Source organism: Aethalodelphis obliquidens, unplaced genomic scaffold (genome assembly GCF_003676395.1).
Source record: "Aethalodelphis obliquidens isolate GAN/ISIS:26980383/991018 unplaced genomic scaffold, ASM367639v1 scaffold17, whole genome shotgun sequence".
NCBI classification, from domain to species: Eukaryota; Metazoa; Chordata; class Mammalia; order Artiodactyla; family Delphinidae; genus Aethalodelphis; species Aethalodelphis obliquidens.
In genome coordinates, this window is record NW_020837961.1 from 2981658 (window position 1) to 3001395 (window position 19738).

Below are 19738 nucleotides of genomic sequence, written 5' to 3' on the forward strand. Positions count from 1 at the left end.
GCATTAGTTTCATGTGCACAGCAAAGTGAATCAGTTACACATATACGTATGTTCATTCTTTTTCAGATTCTTTTCCCGTATAGGCCATTACAGAGTACTGAGTAGAGTTCCCTGTGCTATACAGCAGGGCCTTATTTGTTATCCATTTTATATACAGTAGTGTGTGTGTGTGTGTGTGTGTGTGTGTGTGTGTGTCAATCCCAGTCTCCCAATTTATCCCTCCCTCCTATGTTTCCCCTTCGGCAACCATACGTTTGACTTCAAGATCCTACTTCTTTTTCAAAATCGCTTTATTGTAAAGAGAGAATGAAATTGGAAGTGTGTTTGGTTTCCCATCTTAAGAATCCTTGCTCATAGGGTTTTTAAAAAATTAGATTGAACACTGCTTATGAACAGATTGACATGGAGGTTATCCTTTTTTGAGTATGCTCATGTTAGTATCATTATGGAAGAAAATTACGATTATGCAAATACATGTAGCATGTTATTCTTGGAAATTTAAGACTTTCACTTCATATCTGAGAAGTTTTCTCTCTCAGAATTTCTAGAAAGCAAGAGCTATGCTGATTCCTACAAATGAACACCACACTATTTTTTTTTTTTAGTGTGCTTGTTGATAGAATCTCTGGATGAATTACTCACAGTTGAATACTGCCAATACGCTTGTAAACAGTGATAACTCAGATGCATGCTCCTATCAAATATATTTTTATTTAAAATAGTAAATCATTATCACGAAAGATAAGGTCTAGGGACTTCCTAATGGTGCAGTGGTTAAGAATCCGCCTGCCAATGCAGGGGACATGGGTTCGAGCCCTGGTCTGGGAAGATCCCACATGCCACGGAGGAACTAAGCCCGTGCGCCACGACTACTGAGCCCGCACTCTAGAGCCTGCAAGCCACAACTACTGAGCCTGCATGCCACAACTACGGAAGCCCATGCGCCTAGAGCCCATGCTCCGCAACAAGAGAAGCCACCACAATGAGAAGCCCACACACCGCAATGAAGAGTAGTCCCCACTCGCCGCAACTAGAGAAAGCCCGTGCACAACAACGAAGACCCAACGCAGCCAAAAATAAATAACTAAATTTTTAAAAATTGCTAATATTTAATCATGTTTTTAAAACTGCAGGAATTCCCTTTGGGTTCCCACAGATTCTTGGGTATACCTTTGTTTCAGTACTTTGAAGAAAGGGACATTATTGATTTTTGCGCTTCAACTCGTAACTCTGTAGGTACTCAGTTATTGAATGGTTCCAAATTTAATATTTTTGGTTTTGAGGCCTTCACACATTAAGGTAGAGAACTACTTTGATCCCTTTCAAAGAATTCCTTTTTTTTTCCCCACTTGGTGTACCACACACACATACAAATCCACAGGTTTTTAAAAAAAATCTTAATATTAATTATTTCTTATATAAAATTAAACCAAAGCAATAAGATAAGAATTTTCTGAATTGACTAAAGCTTCTGGTGTCTGTAAGTTGATTATTTGACTTTTCTTTGTGTTACATTGACTAGAAAAAAGTTTTTTTGAATGTCTAATATTTTTCATAAACAGGAATATTTCTTCCCTAACAAAGTAAGATAGATCACATTAATGTATTATCCAGACAGATTCTTCCAAGCCGTGTAGAATAAAGCTGTCCTGTTTCTCCCTTCCACACTGCTTCTCTCCATACGTCCTGGGAACTATCTCAGTGCTCATTCCACGCTCTGAATTCTTGGCTGACATAATCCCTGTAACTCTATGCTTCCTGGGGCATCATCAGGGTTTATGTTGAGCTGCTGTAGTCAGATGCTTCCATTTTATATTTATTATTTTTTTAAAGATTGGTGATATAAATTCTTTATTTTTTTTAATTGCTGTAGTCCTCCAGTGTAATACACGATAGAATACAAGCTATCACAAAACCAGTAATACCATTATTGAGTTTTTGAGAGTTTTAAAAATACTTGGATGTTGTCTGGTTAAGTGTTTGTTTATTTTTAATTTTTCAACTGAGCCTGGAGAAGTATATACATTTACTATTATTCTATCTTCTCTGTCTCCTTTATTATTTATCCTTATATGTGATACACAGATATTTTCTGTTCTGTTGTATCTTTTAATGTTAATCATTACTCACATATCACAAATTGATTTCATGACCCACTAATGGAGTAGGAAACTGCGAGAAAGCAAGACAACTGTCCGTGCAAGCACTTCAAATCATTGCTGCAAGTATTAGTGAATACGTTTTATACTTCATATTCATATGCTTCATATTCTCCTGTCGTGTGTGGTGGTAATTTGACTTTTATTACTGTCTAAACATGTTAAATTTAGAACATTTCTGACAATTTCTGGTCTCGTATTTTTCTTAAGAGCGTGCATCTCTTCTTGTCCAAGGAAATTTAGCTCTAACTAGGAGAGGAAAAAAATGAAATGGTGTTCTAATACCTATAGCTAGTATTTTAATACCTTACAGTGAGGGGTGTGGGGTGTGACAGCCGAAGAGAACAGAGGCTGGTAACAGCAGAGCTAACGGGGGTGTGCCAGCCAGGGGACCACGATTTGTTCATTTGCCTTTACGTTTCATGTCAAAAAGCCAGTGCAGCTGTAAAACACTGAGTCCCACCTCCCGCAGATAGTAGGTATGGGTCATCTCTTGTGGTGCCATTCAGAATTGCCTTATAGCTGCCCTCAGGCATAAACATATTTTATGACGGGACACCAACACATCTTCTCATTCCAGAAATGAAAGTTTCACTCAACAGAACTTATTCTTTCTGTAACTGATGTACTCTGACACTCTCGCTCCTACTCTTTTAAAAATGCTGGTTGCAACAGTAAATTGATGTCCTGACGCATCGGTCTGGGTCAAGTTGAAGAACGCTGTCTTGTTGGACAGAATCCCTGGGTACCACGTATCACTGTTATTCTTTCTGATTACCAGAGCCACCCCCGTAATGAAAAGTCTTGTACAGGAGGGATGACGTAGGGTCTAAGCAGAACAGACGTTACCAACCTGGACCAGAAAACACCGCCTAGTCTGACCTTGTGGAAAAGTCATGTTTTCACAGAACATATCTTTATATTATACATTGTTTTTGCAATTAACAAACTATATCCAGCAACATAAAACTTGTCACTAAATCCTAATAGAGAGCAGGAATGAGCACAGGGACAGTATCATTATGTGCAGACAAGAAAAATGTAGTAGAATTTTTACTTAGCCAAAAGTTTGAACGATACCATGAATATAATAATAATGGTAATAACAGCAGTTCTCATGTATTGCGTATCTACTCTCTGCTGAGGACTTTATCATCTTCATTCCTTTTGATCCTCAGAACTGTCTAGTAAGGTGGGTATCATCTTATTCTTTTCCAAATGAGAGAAACACGCCTTAAGGAAATGAATCATCTTCCCCAAAGTAATTCAGCTAGTAAGTGTTCACAGGCTGACACACGCCCTGTGGTCTTTATCACCACCTGTGATGTCCAGCCTGAGCATGGAGACACTCAGTCCTGAATCGTGTCACTGCCACTTCCTAATTATGTGCCTTTGAGCCACACGGTTTCCTCCCTGTGAAATGAAAAAGAAACCATGCATCTCTTACAGCCATGGTGAGGAGTGAGGAAAGAACTTAGTAAGGAGTTCTTACCAAGAAGAAGCTGTTTGTCCACAGCATTGCCCATAGGAAGAGTGAGCAAACTTTGTTTTCGTCCATCTGTGGGATCAGAGATAATATATCCATTTTCATTCGCCTTTATCATAGAATGTTGTAAACTTGTTAATGGATTACTTTTTATGGATTTGTCTGACCCACAGAAGATATTCCCTGGTTTCTAAATCCTGGAGTATCTTTAGAGTGAAGGTGGTTGTTTCCGCTGTGTGTTTGGGGCATCCACTCGCCCCAGAGGCACCGGAATGGACCTACTGACTTTCTAGAGAGTTGTCAGAGCTCTGTTTCATTTCAGCTTATCATTTCATCCCTTAATAAGCCTTAATAAGATCACAGCTCATTTTCAATAGAAATTCCCCATTTGAGGTTTATTAATTTCTTCATTCCCACTGGAATTTGAATTGCACTGTGTCCTGTTGCTCCTGAATCAACAAGGAAATGTCACCATTTCCACAGTGACAGAATTCTTCGTGTACCTGCAAGAAATTCAACGTGTGCTGAAGATAATTTAAAGTCTTTGTACTGTTCACCAGGCAGAATTTTAGGACATTTAAAAAGGAAGAGGCATAGAGCATTCTTTCTGAATGCTTGTTTGGGGAAATAGTTGTCATTTTTTCACACGCCTTCTGCTTTTCAGAACAACTCCTTGAATTCATGCACCAGCTGCCGGCTTTTGCCAACATGACGATGTCGGTGAGGCGGGAGCTCTGTGCTGTGATGGTGTTTGCAGTGGTGGAAAGAGCCGGGACCATCGTGTTAAACAACGGTGAAGAGGTTAGGAAATATTTCTGCCACTTATAACGTCTCTATGTGAGCCTCGCTCGATGCAGCAAACAAACAAAAACCCCATTCTTCTTCTTTCCTCCTTACAAACCATGGGCAGCAATAAGTTTCAATCATTCGGGAATTATGATGCACTCGTTGTGTCAGAGTCTTCCAAGTTCATTATTTTATTTTCTATTATTTGCGGTTTTCCAGATGATACTGGTAGAAACATTTTTGACATTTTAACTTTTCAGATTTTGCAACTTAAAAGTTCATAATAGTATGCCTCTTGTCAGAACACAGTGCTGTTCTTATCAAGGCTGTGGTGATCATTTTATCTTGTTTACATGTGTTTTGGGGAACAGAAGACACTTTTTCCCTAGTGTCGTTTAAGAGAGGAAGAGCTATAGAGTCATTAGGAGAGCGGAGTGCCGTGCAGGCACCTGGAAACCCGTGGGTCCATGGCTGTGCTTTAGTTCTCGTTCTGTGAACTTGGCCAACGGTCAGCTGTACTTGGGTTATTTGTTCCCTCTTTAAAAAATAAAAGATGTAAATCATTTTTAGGGACCGTTCCAGCATTTACAGCTTCACGATCATGATGTTATATTTTCTGCTTTGTCTTCATTTTTTGGAACTAGCTGGACTCCTGGTCAGTGATTCTGAATGGTTCTGTGGAAGTGACTTACCCAGATGGAAAAGCAGAAATACTATGTATGGGAAATAGTTTTGGTGTCTCTCCTACTATGGACAAGGAATACATGAAAGGAGTGATGAGGACAAAAGTGGATGACTGCCAGGTATAAACTGTCATTATTCTATGCTTAATATAAAGAACTTACGTATGCAATTGAGGTAAGATTTTTCAGCCTGTATAAACAGGTCATCTTTTAGATTTATAAAGAAGATTTTAAAGTAGAACTATGACTTTTAGTGTTATCACACTCCAGTAAATTAAAAACAAATCTCCCCTAAAGTTACTTGGATTCCACAGAGCTAAGCATTCTGTAAGTGTGTTCTATTAAAAAACAGGTGTTCTATAAATACAGTATTTTTAATTTCCATCAATAATAATTTATAGTCTAGTAAGTGGAAGTAAAAATGCCCATGATGAAAAGAAATTATATGTAGGTTAGTAAAGATGCTGTGATACAGTTACACAGTATTTTTATTTAAATACATGGATGATATGGAATTGATTTTAGAAGTCATGAAAATTAATCATGGTATGAATCAGTAGAAACACTTGATAGTAAAGAAATGATTGCTAATAAAAAGAACAATGTCAGTATTGCTATTATGTTAATATTCATTATTTAAAAGCATTTAATAAAAGACTAGAGAGAATGTTGAGACCAAATGTGAAATTTAATTAGATCGATCTAACAGGTAACCTCTATATTAGTGTAAAAAAAAATTTAAGGTGCTTTTATCATTATTAAGTATTTATAATTTAGGTCTTAAAAAATTGTCCTTGAAAGATAAAATATTTTAATATAAATAAACCAAAAGAGTTGACTTAGACTAATTAATGTTAAGTGGTCCTTGTATTTGTTCGTCTACAGTCTAAAATACGTCATCTGAATATAGTTTATGCTAAAAGAACATCATTGAATTTTTATAATGTCTGATAAATATAAAATAGTGCTCATTTAAATTTTCATTTCAAGCGTTTTACTTACTAAAAAGAAAAATGACCATGGCTATAAATAAAATCATCTTACTTAGAGAATAATTTTGCTAAATAATTCCTCCAGTGAGCACCATAGAGAGAGGAAAAAAAAAGGCTATAAATTCAGTTTTTGAATATGTAATGCCAGAAGAGCTTTCTTAATATAGCCAGCTCTCAATTATTTGGCAAAATAGAGGAAAACAGAATGGTACATAAATCTCAAAGTCTATATTTGGCCTCAAAAATGTTAAAAGGGGTCATATGTGATATTTCAGCTTTAGAATTATATTCCAAAAAAAATAAAGCCAAACTGAGTCAAAACGAACTGGAAAATTGTTAAAGGTTTCTCTGTCCTGTTGTTGCTTCACAGTCTCTCCTTGGGCCCTTCTGCAAGTCAGGATCACTAGAGCATCTGGGTCCGTTTCTGTCCTTAAAGGGCGAGTAAAAGCGATTTTATTTCTGAGGATTCAGCTACTACCCTAGCGCCTCATAATTGGCCAACCCCTTTTGTTAGAAATTTTGTAATCTTGGGACTGAAGTGATATAGGAGGCATAGAAATGTCTCCGAATAATTGATAAAAATATTATGACTTAATATTCCAAGAGTGCTGAAGTAATGTCAGATGTAGCAGGTAACGTTAAATATTTATCCGGGAGTCCTGGGAAAGGAGGAGGAGAGGTAGATGTAAGGAAGAGAGTTCATCTCTCTGCTGGATGAGGAATCAGCGGAAACTCCAGAGTGACAGTCATCAAGGTAGACGCCAAGAGGAAACGCTAATTGAAAACGAAAACTCTGATTGAGGTAGTATTAGGCTCCTGTGGTTCCTGATACGAGACTCCCAGATGTACAAAGAGGGTCAAGGGTGCAGCGTCTGCCAGACACTTCTCACTCTGCAGGCCTCTCCACACGTTGTAACAGGAACGTGAAATCAGGGGTTCAAGAATCACCCCTGTGATTCCCACCCATCTCAGGCCCTGCGCTCCCCCCCTCCATATTGAACAGGCATGAAGAATGAATTTAGATATTTTAATGCAAATGCTTGTTTGCATTAAATTATATAGCATTTTAGCGTATTTCTGCTAAAATGTCATTTATTTGTCAGGAAGCGCGCGTGCCACATCCTCCTCTTGTTGGGAGAACTAAACAGTGAGAATCACATTTTTGTCCATAACGTGATCTCCACGAGGGTGTCATTGTACTGAGCACATTGTAGGCAATCAAAGGTTACTGAATGAAATGAACGAAAGTGGTGTTCCCTTTACCAAGAGGAAGCAACCTTGGCTAGGTTTGGCCCTCATTTCCTTACAGTTCAGTGGGTTCCCAAAATACATCTTGGGTAGTGTGGTATAGAGTCGAGCCCAAGTTCAGCCTGAGGACACAGCATGAGTGGATTCAGTTTGACATTTATTTCTGTCTGTTTGGGTCCTGTGATGTGCTCAGTGCTCAGCACTGTGCTTTGCCCTGCTCCCTTCTGTGTGCCTCTCTTCCCATTCTCTTTTTGTTTTTCTTTTTCTTTTTTTGGGGGGGGGGTTGGGGCACACCACTCGGCATGTGGGATCTTAGTTCCCCAACCAGGGATTGAACCTGCGCCCCCTGCAGTGGAAGCACGGAATCTTAATCACTGGACCACCAGGGAAGTCCCCTCCTCTTCCCATTCTTGTCCCCTGTTGGGTTTGAAGGACAAGGGCAGGGCCAGGCATAGATGTCCTTTGGTACCAGGTGATTGGTTTTCCATTCCCCATCCACACCTTCTCCTTTTCTTTTTCCCTCTGCCTGTCCCTCTTTTTCTTTCCCGCTCTTCTACTTCTGTCTCCCCTTCCTCTCTCCACCACCTACATCTAGGGCCTGCCAGTGACACCCAGGCATGGCCTCGCCCTGCCCTGCACCCTTCAGCGGGGAGGGAACACTTGGATGCCTGTGTGAACAATTAGGTATGAACTCCCTTGCAGATGCAAAGTACCAGTTTAAACAGATCTAATGTCTTAAGGTAAATCTGTTAAGACTCATGTTTTCTTGAGAGCATGAGAGCTAGTGATGCTTTGAATTTTAGCAGTAGTTTTGGAGGAGAAAGCAATTGCATGGATATAGTGAAAGCTGACTGTTTTGTATGTTGATAAAAGTTTAACTTTACTTCATTCTTTTATCATTTTTAATATTTTTTGCTAAATAAAAGTTGTGAGGTCACGTGCCCAAAAGAAAATTATCCTGGGACGTAAGAAATGAAATGAAATCATTGCCCTTTTATAGATGAAATCTTGCTTGAATTTTTATTTCATATCAGAGTGCCAAGATCATACAGGACTTTCACCTGTGAACACCTGTCTGAAAGTATAAAACCTCACTAAAACAATTATGTGTATAACTCACAAATTTTCAACTGGTTTCATCATACCAATTAAAAATTACATTTTTCCTATAAATTTCCTGTTATACCTAAAAACTTCTTAAAGCAAAAATAAATTTGCTAATAAAAAATAAATATTTTCTTGTAAAATTTATTTCTTTTGAGATATCAGTTCTGTATGGCCATATTAGAAATTCAGTTTGGGCATCTTTCTTTTTTCCTTTTTGGATGGTATTTCAGTTTGCTGCAGAAGAAATGCCAAGGATGTCTGTCTAGACACTAAGAATTTCAAATCAAACTTAATTCTAATTTCTTTAAGTCCTTAGTCAAGAAGATTAATTTTAGTACATTTCTCTTCAGAAAGCATTTTCTTTTTATCTCTCTACTTACTTGTTTTAACTCAGGGATACATTTCTTTTTTAGGAGATAAATGATATAATTATGTTCTCTAAAAATGAGTATAAGAAAGAACACCTAAAATTATTTGGAGACCTGGGGAACAATTTTGCCACCCTGTAAAAAGAAAAAAGTTTAAAATATTTTTGAGGCAAGAAACTAAGGACCATAGATTTTAAACATACACACACCTGTCGTCAGTGTTAAGGATATGAGTCTGTAGGGGGTTTTTTGGCATTAAAAAAATTTTATTAAACTATCCATAATTGCTTACAACAAAAGCCTATGCTTTTCGAATTTTAACTTTTTGATTCTAAACTCTTAATAGAAAAATTAGTGAGATGATATCAATCAACTTGATGGAAGAAACTTAATATCATAGTATGCTCATTCTTGAGTGGGAACTGCTGCTGCTACTTCTGTAAAAAAGCTTTACTGATTATGCAGAAAGTATGGAAAATATAGAAAAGTATATTAAACAATGAAAGTCACTTGTAAATGGCATTGCTCAGAAATAATCATTATTAGCCTTTTGTGATGCCAAGATTCTGATATGCATGTATAATTTTTTTTAATTAGCAAGCATGTACTTATGAGACATTGGTTACATTAGCATGCCGAATGCACAGCTGTTTCCTCATCTGTACAGCGGGGATAATAGTAGTACCTTCCTCATGGGCTGGTTGGGAGGATAAAGTAAGAAAGTTCCTATAAAGCTACTGCAATATGATGATAATAATGTCATCATTGTCATTAAAATCATTATTACAATATTTGGTTTTAAATTTTTTTTTAAAAATCAATGTGTTATCATGAATATTGAGCCGGAAGTCTAAACGTCCTATGAAAATATGATTTTAGATGCCCGTAGCATCTTTTATCTTACGTACATTATAATTTAACCATTCCCTCTTTTCATCTTTTCACCTTAAAGGAGAAAAAGAAATGTCCATCCTTTCTTCATTCCTAACAGATTTTTAAAATGAGAATAAATTATTCAAAATTCAGAGAAAACAGTAATTTTTATTTACGAATCTACTGTTGCTTTCTCACTGGCCTCTGGCTAATCTGTGTAACAAGTGATTTCTAGAATTCATTCATAACTTTCTTTAAAACTACTAAGAAATGTAATTAAATGGTTTGCCCTGAGCCCTGAAATTTTTTATTTCTGGGGTCGTGGAGGAGTAATTGCTTCATGTGCCTATTTTTGTTAACTTTTTCTTTAAAAGAGCAAGGATTAACCTTCATACCAGTTATGAGGAATAATGATTTGAGCTTAACAAGTATGTGGCTTGTTTTGTGGACCTTTTTTGAACAGACTTTCTAAAATGATTTCTTTTATCAATTATAATTAGCAAATTTGTTATATCTACTGCTTGGGTATCTTTGAATTTTGATATCTTTTATTAAGATCATTTTTATTTTTAAATTGCTGCTCTGAAAGTCTTCAAATTTTTAAAGCCCACTAAATGATAATTATGTTTTAATATCTATTTGTTAAATAATAGAATTTATTGAGCACATACTGTATATCTAGCACAGTTCAGGAGTTTTACCTGGATTATCTCACTCAGCCTCCACAAGGATCCTATGAGGCTGGTGCTCTTAGGACCATCTCCCCTTTTCAGATGGTAAAATGAGGCCCACCGGGTGATTGTCCCAGGATCCCACAGTGAGAGGTAGTAAAGCTGGGGTTTGAATCAGTTCGCCTGACCCTAGAAGCCACAGGCAGGAAGGGTTGGGGCAGGTAAGAGAATTTCTTCTGACAAGCAATTTTATGGTGATTTTATTAGCACGCTCGGATTTCCTAAGCACCAGAGAGCCCCAGGTTTGTACCTGCCCACTGATAGTATAGCAAAAAATCACAGTCTAAAACAAGGCGTGGTCACTTAGCTCAGTCCCCTGGATTCAGGTTGCACATTACAATTCTTAAACTAGAAAGACCACCCAGCAGCTACCCTGATGGAGTGGATTACAGTCCATTATTAACATCATCCTATTCTGAATTCTTTTCATATTCTTCCTTTCTGCTAGGGCCATAATTCTAACAGATACTTAAACGACCACGTATAGACTCTCCAGAGCTTTTTTGCTGCTCTGCCCACAGTTGTGTGTGCGCTTTCTTTTTTTTAATTTTTATTGGAGTATACTCGATTTACAATGTTGTGTTAGTTTCCAGTGTCCAGCAAAGTGATTCAGTTCTACATGTACATAGAGCCAATCTTTTTTTTTTTCTTTTTAATATCTCTCCTGAGAGTCCACTCTTCTCCCCCAGTGTTTTCTAAGTGTCACAGGTTGGGGGGGTGGGAGTGGTGAGAAAGAACTATTCTAATTTTATCTTCCGATATTTTTCATTGTTAGGATTTTTAATATAAACTACATATAAATATTCTAAAAATGAAACTTTTCTTGACCAAGGAGGAAATACATTAAAAAGTAGAGAAGTCCGATTAAGGTTCATTACTGCCCTCATTTAGAAAGTATGGGAGAGACATGGGAAAATGTCAGTGTTAAATAATTAAAACACTGAATCATTAGCGCTGCTATAGGTCTCTCGCAAGCACTTTATCATTAGCATGTGACTTACATTTTATTCCAGTTTGTCTGCATAGCCCAGCAAGATTACTGCCGTATCCTCAACCAAGTAGAAAAGAACATGCAAAAAGTTGAAGAGGAAGGAGAGATCGTCATGGTGAAGGAACACCGAGAGCTCGATCGAACGGGAACAAGGAAGGGGCACATCGTCATCAAGGTGAGACAAACACGCCTCTGCCCCATGGCAGGAGGGTTTAGATAGTACCCGTTAGGACCGTGTAAGATGCCCCCACTCCGTTTTTAGGCGTAACTTCTCTTAAATGTTAGCAATTGTAAAAAATCTTTATCTTTCCTGAAGAACAGCAGTCTTAGTCATTATTGTGTATGTTACCATCCAGTTCATCTTAGGCTGAAGGTTTGAAATCAAGGTACCATATAGATGCCATTCATGCGGGATGCTGGTGACGCCTTTGGTGTGTTGCAGGGCACCTCAGAAAGATTAACGATGCATTTGGTGGAAGAGCATTCGGTGGTGGATCCGACGTTTATAGAGGACTTCCTGTTGACCTATAGGACTTTCCTCTGCAGCCCGATGGAAGTGGGCAAAAAGTTGTTGGAGTGGTTTAATGACCCGAGCCTCAGGGATAAGGTTGGAAGTTGCATTTTAGTTTCCTTTCAACTATGAAACATTCAGATACAAAGTTAAAGAGACTTTAATGTATATTTGTCATGCCACTTACGTTCAAAATATTTTGATGGGATAAGAGAATGTACTTCTTAAGCCAAAAGAAAAAAACAAGGTGATACACATAGCAGTTCTTGTTATAGATTTCTGAGTTCAGCCCTAGAATTTTTCTTGTTGTAAAGCCTTGCCTCTTGGGCTTGCAGTTTGTTTGTTTGTTTACTTATTGGGCCGCGCCATGTGGCATGTGGGATCTCAGTTCCCCGACCCGGGATCAAACCCACGCCCCCTGCATTGGAAGTGCGGAGTCTTAACCACTGGACTGCCAGGGAAGTCCCTAGAAATTTTTTCTTTTTGACACAAAGGCCGATACATAGGCCAGCAAATGTTTCAGCAGGTATTCTGTGAGAATCCTTCCCTATGTGGATGTATTTTTGACGTATTTGTGGGAGGAGGTGAGTTCTGTGTCCTTCTCCTCCGCCATCTTGATTCCCTTCCCCCCAGCAAATGTTTATAAACTTTAGTTTCGTTGCAAATTCTGTTAAAACACAGCCCTCAATCACCTGGGTTCCATGGGAATCTGCATCCTCTGGTTCAGTGGACGGCCAGTGTACACCACGTAAAAGTTACCGTTTTTCAGTTGGCACCCGAGCAGCATCCCCTCAGAACCATTGCGGGCAGGTAGGCCCCAGGCATGTAATTCTGAACAAACCCTCTTCAGCAGCTCTTGAGTCAAGCTCTTTTTCAAGGCCAGAGTGGGTGATAAAGTACCTAGTCTTGTGAGGTTTGAGAGTTACTCATGGCCTGTACTCATTTCTCCTTCCATGTGACGGCCTGGTTTCCATGAGGCCGACTTGGGAGAGTCAGGGCGTACAAATCCAGCACTGGGCACTAGCAAAAGGCCTCCAGCTCCAGGGCTTCCCTGGTGGCGCAGTGGTTGAGAGTCCGCCTGCCGATGCAGGGGACACGGGTTCGTGCCCCGGTCCGGGAAGATCCCACATGCCACGGAGCGGCTGGGCCCGTGAGCCATGGCCGCTGAGCCTGCGCGTCCGGAGCCTGTGCTCCGCAACGGGAGAGGCCACAACAGTGAGAGGCCCACGTACTGCAAAAAAAAAAAAAAAAAAGGCCTCCAGCTCCAGTGCTGGCCCTTCCGCTGACTCACCCATGGCCCTAGAGCAATCGTTTGGACAGTCATGCTCTTCATCTCATAATCTGAGGGTCACAGGCATGGAAGACCTCAGCCGAAGTCTTTAGCCTTAGCATTGCCTCTGCCATTTACCGTCTGTGTCATCTCACCCTCCTGCTACTCATCTCTTTACTTGTAAAACAGTAATTAGCCTCCTTTTGGGGTTGCTGTGAAGGTGAATACCCGTGTAGGGCCTGGCTCCCAGCAGTCTCTTAGTGCATCTTAAAGCTATTGTGATGGTAGTTGGTAGTATTCAGTTTATGATTTATGAATCTCGTTTTTCTAACCTGGAATATGGCTAGTAGACTTCTAAGTTGGCTTCTCAGCCACAAACTTTTAATTTTATGAAAAGGTCAGGTGTTAAGGATATAGTTTCAGGAGAGATGGTCATCTGGGTTTCCTAAACTTGAAAAATGGGCGTTAGTGGAAATAAATGACAAAAATTAATATAAATATCAAGAGTTGACTCCTGAGTGATTAGTCAGGTTATATACTATCATTTGTCACAGCGTACTAACTATAAGCAGTATTTTAACTGCAGTTTGAAGATTAACTGTATACTGTCTACTCTGTTTCTTTACTGCTAGAATGGCATGCTTAATTTTCCCACTTTAAGAGGTTAGTTAACGCTTGAAAACAATGCTATGGAAAATTTCTTTGATCTTGTTATTCAAGATATAGAACATGAAACTCATATAAAATAAAACAGGTCCTTTTATATTTAAAGTTGCAGTTATACTCACTTCATATAGTAAAATTTTACTGAGAATTAGATGTTGTTATAAATATTAAGGATGCCCTTAGAACATAACAGGTAAAGTTGTCATCCTCATGGAACTTATAGTCTAATGAAGGTCACACAGTTCTTGCTGATACAAAGCTAATATTCCATGGCTGTGAGTGTGTGTATTGTTCTGTATAAAGCTCAGTGGAGGGCTCAGTGAAAACATGTGTGCAGGGTAAGAAAAGGCTACTCATTTTCCCTGCACAATTGTAGATGTTAAAGTTTCTGTCTTCTTTTGTATTATTTTGATTTTATTATAGTTTTTGTTGTGACCTATTTCAAATATATTTTGAGATGAAGCAAGATAAAAGTTAGTTACCATCCTTCACAGATTCAAAACCCTTCTCGGTCAAACAGCGTCAAGTCCACATTCAAAGTCTTACTGTATATTTTTAGAAGGTCATCCTCTTATGAATGAAATCTGAGAGTTCTATTGTTACCTTTCTTGCTCATTGTTATTAGGTAAATTGTCTGTTGGATAACTTTTTTGAAGTGACTTTCATCGTAAATTTTCAGCACTAGAAAGAAGAAAGCCTATTAAAAATAATTGATTTTGCAGGTTACACGGGTAGTACTATTGTGGGTGAATAATCACTTCAACGACTTCGAAGGGGATCCTGCGATGACTCGATTTCTGGAAGAATTTGAAAATAATCTGGAAAGAGAGGTAATATTGGGGATTTTTAAAAAACAAACCATCAGCTTTAAGTTCATTTGACTCAGCCCGTCTTTGAAACCCCTCCTCTTGAACTCTTGTAGAGAATGGGTGGACATCTAAGGCTGCTAAACATTGCTTGTGCCGCTAAGGCGAAAAGAAGGTCGACGACACTCACAAAGCCATCCCGAGACGCCCCCTTGCCTTTCGTCCTGCTTGGAGGCTCAGAGAAAGGATTTGGCATCTTTGTTGACAGTGTGGATTCAGGCAGCAAAGCAACCGAGGCAGGCTTGAAACGAGGGGACCAGGTATGGTATTTCTGAATGCAAACGCAAGGGTAAATACTGGTGTCTTTTTCTCCTTCAGTCAATTGGGGAACTGAAATTAATCTTATAACTTTATTTTTAGATATTAGAAGTAAATGGTCAAAACTTTGAAAACATTCAGCTGTCAAAAGCCATGGAAATTCTTAGAAATAACACACACTTATCTATCACTGTGAAAACCAATTTATTTGGTAAGTGGTTTACATTTTTTGCATACTTTCATTTTTCTCCTTTTTTTTTTTGGTCTTTTTTTTTTAGCATTTAGGTCTTAATCATGAAAAAAGTCATGTTTATCATTCAAACATCATAAGAATTGAAAATTTATAGTAAAATGCATAGATACAGAATGAATTATGTAAGTGTATAATTAGATCTGAATCAAAATCTACTTACTTGAGGACCATAACATTATTTTTATCGATGTTTTTATTGATAAATATTTCAAATATCTATACATTTAAAGAGTGTACTATTTTAACTTAATCTGAGTAGAAGTGACAGAAGACATACAAAAACAGATTCTTGGTGTCATTTGTTCATTGGAGTAGTGTTTTTCTACAAGATTACCATTTTGATAGCTGAAGTCTGTACTTAGATAATATTTCCAAGTTCTACAATCGCCTTTGAATTGTTCAGATTTCTTATAATGGGCGTTTTGCGGTGTTTGTTTCCTTTTTAGTATTTAAAGAACTTCTAACAAGATTGTCAGAAGAGAAGAGAAATGGTGCCCCTCACCTCCCTAAAATTGGAGACATCAAAAAGGCCAGTCGCTACTCCATTCCAGATCTCGCTGTAGACGTAGAACAGGTGATAGGACTTGAAAAAGTAAATAAGAAAAGTAAAGCCAACACTGTTGGGGGAAGGAACAAGCTAAAAAAGATACTGGACAAGACTCGGATTAGTATCTTGCCACAAAAACCATATAAGTAAGTGTCTGTGTAAGTTTTCTGTACATTATGTTATTGTGTTAAAATGACATGCAAAGGTGGTGATGTAACTGGTGTTTGCACATGAGTGTAAAAAATGTTTTCAAGCTTTTATGGCTGAGCTATCTTAGAAGCGATATTGAACAATTAAGTTTGTTTTAATCCCATTTTTGCCACTTACTTGCCCACTCCGATCTTCATGGAAATATTTTGTTTCTCATTTGGACTTTTAAAAGGCAAGAATATGTGTTTGCTCCCGTCTCCGCCATGGTGTGGCGTCATTTCTGCTCCTGTTTCTTTGTTTCTGGGTGTCTTCTCCACCATCAGCATCCGCTGTGTGCCAGTCAGGTCATGGCTGCTCCCAGTTGGTTCCGTTCACGCTTGCCATTCTCTTGTTTCCTCTCTCTCCTGTTTTCAGTTATTTAACTGTTGCCAAGACATCACCAACCAAGCACAGAACTCCTTTCCTTCCTCCCAGTGGGCTCTGCAGTCAGAATGTCAGGTGTATTCCTGAATCTCTTCTTAGCCGTTTACTTACGCCAGGAGCTCATACCAGACAAAGTTGCAGGTGTCGCACTTTTTTAGCTTTGCTTGTCTGCTTGCTTTTGTCTTCATTTTAGCTCCTTCTGGGTCTGTGCGTGTTCTATAAAACCCAGTTACCATCACCCAAAAATTCTTTAAAGTATTAAATTACACAGGGGCCCCAAATTCATTTATTATTGATTCCTCAAACTACAGAGGTGTAAGAGATAACCTGAAAACATAAAGATTATTTTCTTTCTTTGATAATCTAATGGGTCCTACAGAGGAGCAGCACATGTAAGCATTCAGGAGTGTATCGAGCATTTTTTTTTAATTCCACTTCAGATAAAATTTTCATCCAAAGATTAGAGAGATATGGTCTAGGATGTGCTGTTGATGGGTCGAGTGTCAAACTTGTGTTTTCCCCATTAAACTATAATGATTGGTGGTTTCATATCAGCTAGAAAAGACTGCTACAGCAGAGTCCTGAGGATAAGCAGTGAGTAAGATGGCTTTATTTATAGACTCGAGAGCATGATTATACCAAGTAAGTTTCTAAGAGACAGTGGATTAGGCCTGCTGGCATTATAGAAAATAGGAATCGATTTTTTAAGTGACCCTTCTTGATGAAAAGCTCATTTTTAAGTAGATAAGAAAAGTTACTTCAGTTACTTTAACGTAGAATTATTAGCAGGACGGTAACAAAAAAAATCTTAGAGTCAGTTGACCATGAGTTAAATATGAATCTTTAAAACAATCTAACACAAGTCAGCATGACCCTGCCGAGTATTAATAGAAACGTGACATGTCAGAGCTGGGACGTAATCCATCCCCGGTACAGGGTGCTGGCGAAGGACCCAGGATGAGAATACTATGTATAATGTTATTCTGTGTATTTAGAAAGATATTCAAAAGAGAAAAGAAAAAAGGATAATAATTAGACATGATGATTTTTAAAGCACTGAGGAAACATCTTAAATTTGCCTTGAAGAACATAGATGACTCATTTAAATCTTTTTATGAAATATTAAATATTATTATGAAAATTATTTGAAATAATCCATATATGTAATGTAATTGAAATGAAAAGAATAGTTATATTTAAAAGAAGGCTCAGTAAACTGTAGGATCTATTATATTGGTATGATAGACTTTATTTAATACTAGTTACTACTAAAACTTTTCTCTCCTAGAAATAAGCATATGTTTAGAAAGATTTTTTTTTTGACAAAGCTACCAAAGTAGTCAAGCAGATGAATCTTCTAGTACGTTCTATTTTTTAATTTTTAAATTTGTTTTTTATTTTTTGGCTGCGCTGGTCTTCATTGCGGCATGTGGGCTCTTCGTTGCAGGCTTCTCTTTAATTGTGGCATGTGGGCTCTCTAGTTGTGGCACGCGGGCTCAGTAGTTGCGGTGCACGGGCTCTAGAGCACGCAGGCTCAGTAGCTGTGGCACGCGGGCTCAGTAGTTGCGGTGCGCAGGCTCTAGAGCACGCGGGCTCAGTAGTTGTGGCACACGGGCTTCTCTCTAGCTGTGGCATGAAGGTTTAGTTGCCCCGCGGCACGTGGGATCTTAGTTCCCCGACCAGGGATCGAACCCACATCCCCTGCATTGGAAGGTGGATTCTTAACCACTGGACCATCAGGGAAGTCCCAGATGAATCTTCCAGATATACTGTTTTTTTTTTTTTCTCTCTCAAACATTATCAGTATCACAGAAGCTAAGTTGTTGGATGGTGGCAGCCTGACAAGGACAGGCCCGGAAGAGTGATGTGACTATGGGGTGGGTGGGCAGGAGGCTGGTAAAGCTCGGGTCTGTTTGTCGGGTAAGTGGAGAAAGACTGCAGAACCCTGAGGAAAGAGAGAATAAACCAACAGACTACATATAAAGTTAACCAAGGTCAAAAAATCTCAGTAGCAGTGAGAGAGTTCTAGAGGTCCAGCAACAAGCGAATGTGCTCGGAGGTGGACCTTTCTGAACTAAGCCTTTAATATAAAGTAGTTTCAGTCCAAGAGTAACCCTGCATCTGTGGACGGCAGAGATACAGCTGATAGTAGAGCGTTAGATCATCATGCTTGGTATTGAAACGTTGCTGAGAAACAGCTCGGAAGAAGGCTGCTCGTTGGGGGTTGCCTCGAGTGCGCCAGGATTGATAGCATCTGTGCCAGCAAAGGCCCAGTTGGCTCTGTCTTTGGTCTGAGTCCATAGCAGTTGTCTCATGTACGTATGACATCTAACATTTTTGGCAGTAAAGCCTGGTTTATATGGATGAAAAATAAAATTCCGCTAAAAATGTGAAGGTTTTATTTAATGTTGCATAGCACATGAATCCTTTTTGTCTGTAGATACATGCCTCTGTGCACTTAAATGGAAATTTAATTTTGTTGTGGACTTACCTTTGAATCTTTTTTTAACTGTTAATTGCAATAGAGTTGATTTACAGTGTTGCGTTAGTTTCAGGTGTACGGCAAAGTGATTCCGTTTTATATATACCTACTTTTTAGATTCTTTTCCCATGTAGGTTATTACGAGATATTGAGTATAGTTCCTCAGGCTAAGCAGCCTTGTTGGTTATCTGTTTTATATATAGTAGTGTGTATATGTTAATCCCAGACTCCTAATGTATCCCTCCCCACCTTCCCCTCTAGTTACTGTAAGTTTGTTTTCTATGTCTGTGAGGCTATTTCTGTTTCGTAAATAAGTTCATTTGTACCATTTTTTAATATTCCACATGTAAGCGATATCATAGATAATTCGTTGTTCTCTGTCTGACTTACTTCACTTAGTATGGTAATCTCTAGGTCCATCCCTGTTGATTCAAATGGCATGGTTTCATTCCTTTTTGTGGCTGAGTAATATTCCATTGTGTTTATACACCACGTCTTCTTTATCCATTCATCTGTTGATGGACACTTAGGTCGCTTCCACAACTGGCTATTGTAAAAAGTGCTGCTGTGAACATTGAGGTGCGTGTATCTTTTCAAATTAGTGTTTTCTCCAGATACATGCCCAGGAGTGGGATCGCTGGATCATATTTACCTATGAAGTTTGAAGAATTTACACTAAAATCATCTTTGGTCTTGTGCTTGCTTATTTGCCTCTGTAATTTCCATTTCCCTCCCCAGTAAAGAGGAAGAATGCTGCTAGATTTTGGTAGTTATTTTGATCAAGCTGTCATGTCCGAAAGCCTAATTGATGCTAAGTGTCTTAATTATGGCACCTTGGTTGGTATCCCAACCTTAGTATGATCTTCTTTCTCCTTGTTCAAGGTATTT

General features: G+C 38.5%; 1 protein-coding gene across 8 annotated transcripts in view; it reads left to right on the plus strand.

The window, feature by feature from the left end:
* RAPGEF2 (Rap guanine nucleotide exchange factor 2) overlaps positions 1–19738 on the plus strand; it is a 246466-nt gene that overhangs the window by 202707 nt on the left and 24021 nt on the right. For all 8 annotated transcript variants that reach the window (XM_027116832.1, XM_027116838.1, XM_027116833.1 and 5 more), the window contains 8 exons: positions 4310–4446; positions 5076–5234; positions 11447–11599; positions 11867–12031; positions 14594–14701; positions 14794–14997; positions 15098–15206; positions 15695–15941. In XM_027116832.1, coding sequence (XP_026972633.1) covers positions 4310–4446; positions 5076–5234; positions 11447–11599; positions 11867–12031; positions 14594–14701; positions 14794–14997; positions 15098–15206; positions 15695–15941 — 1282 coding nt within the window. The remainder of the gene's footprint in view (positions 1–4309; positions 4447–5075; positions 5235–11446; positions 11600–11866; positions 12032–14593; positions 14702–14793; positions 14998–15097; positions 15207–15694; positions 15942–19738) is intronic.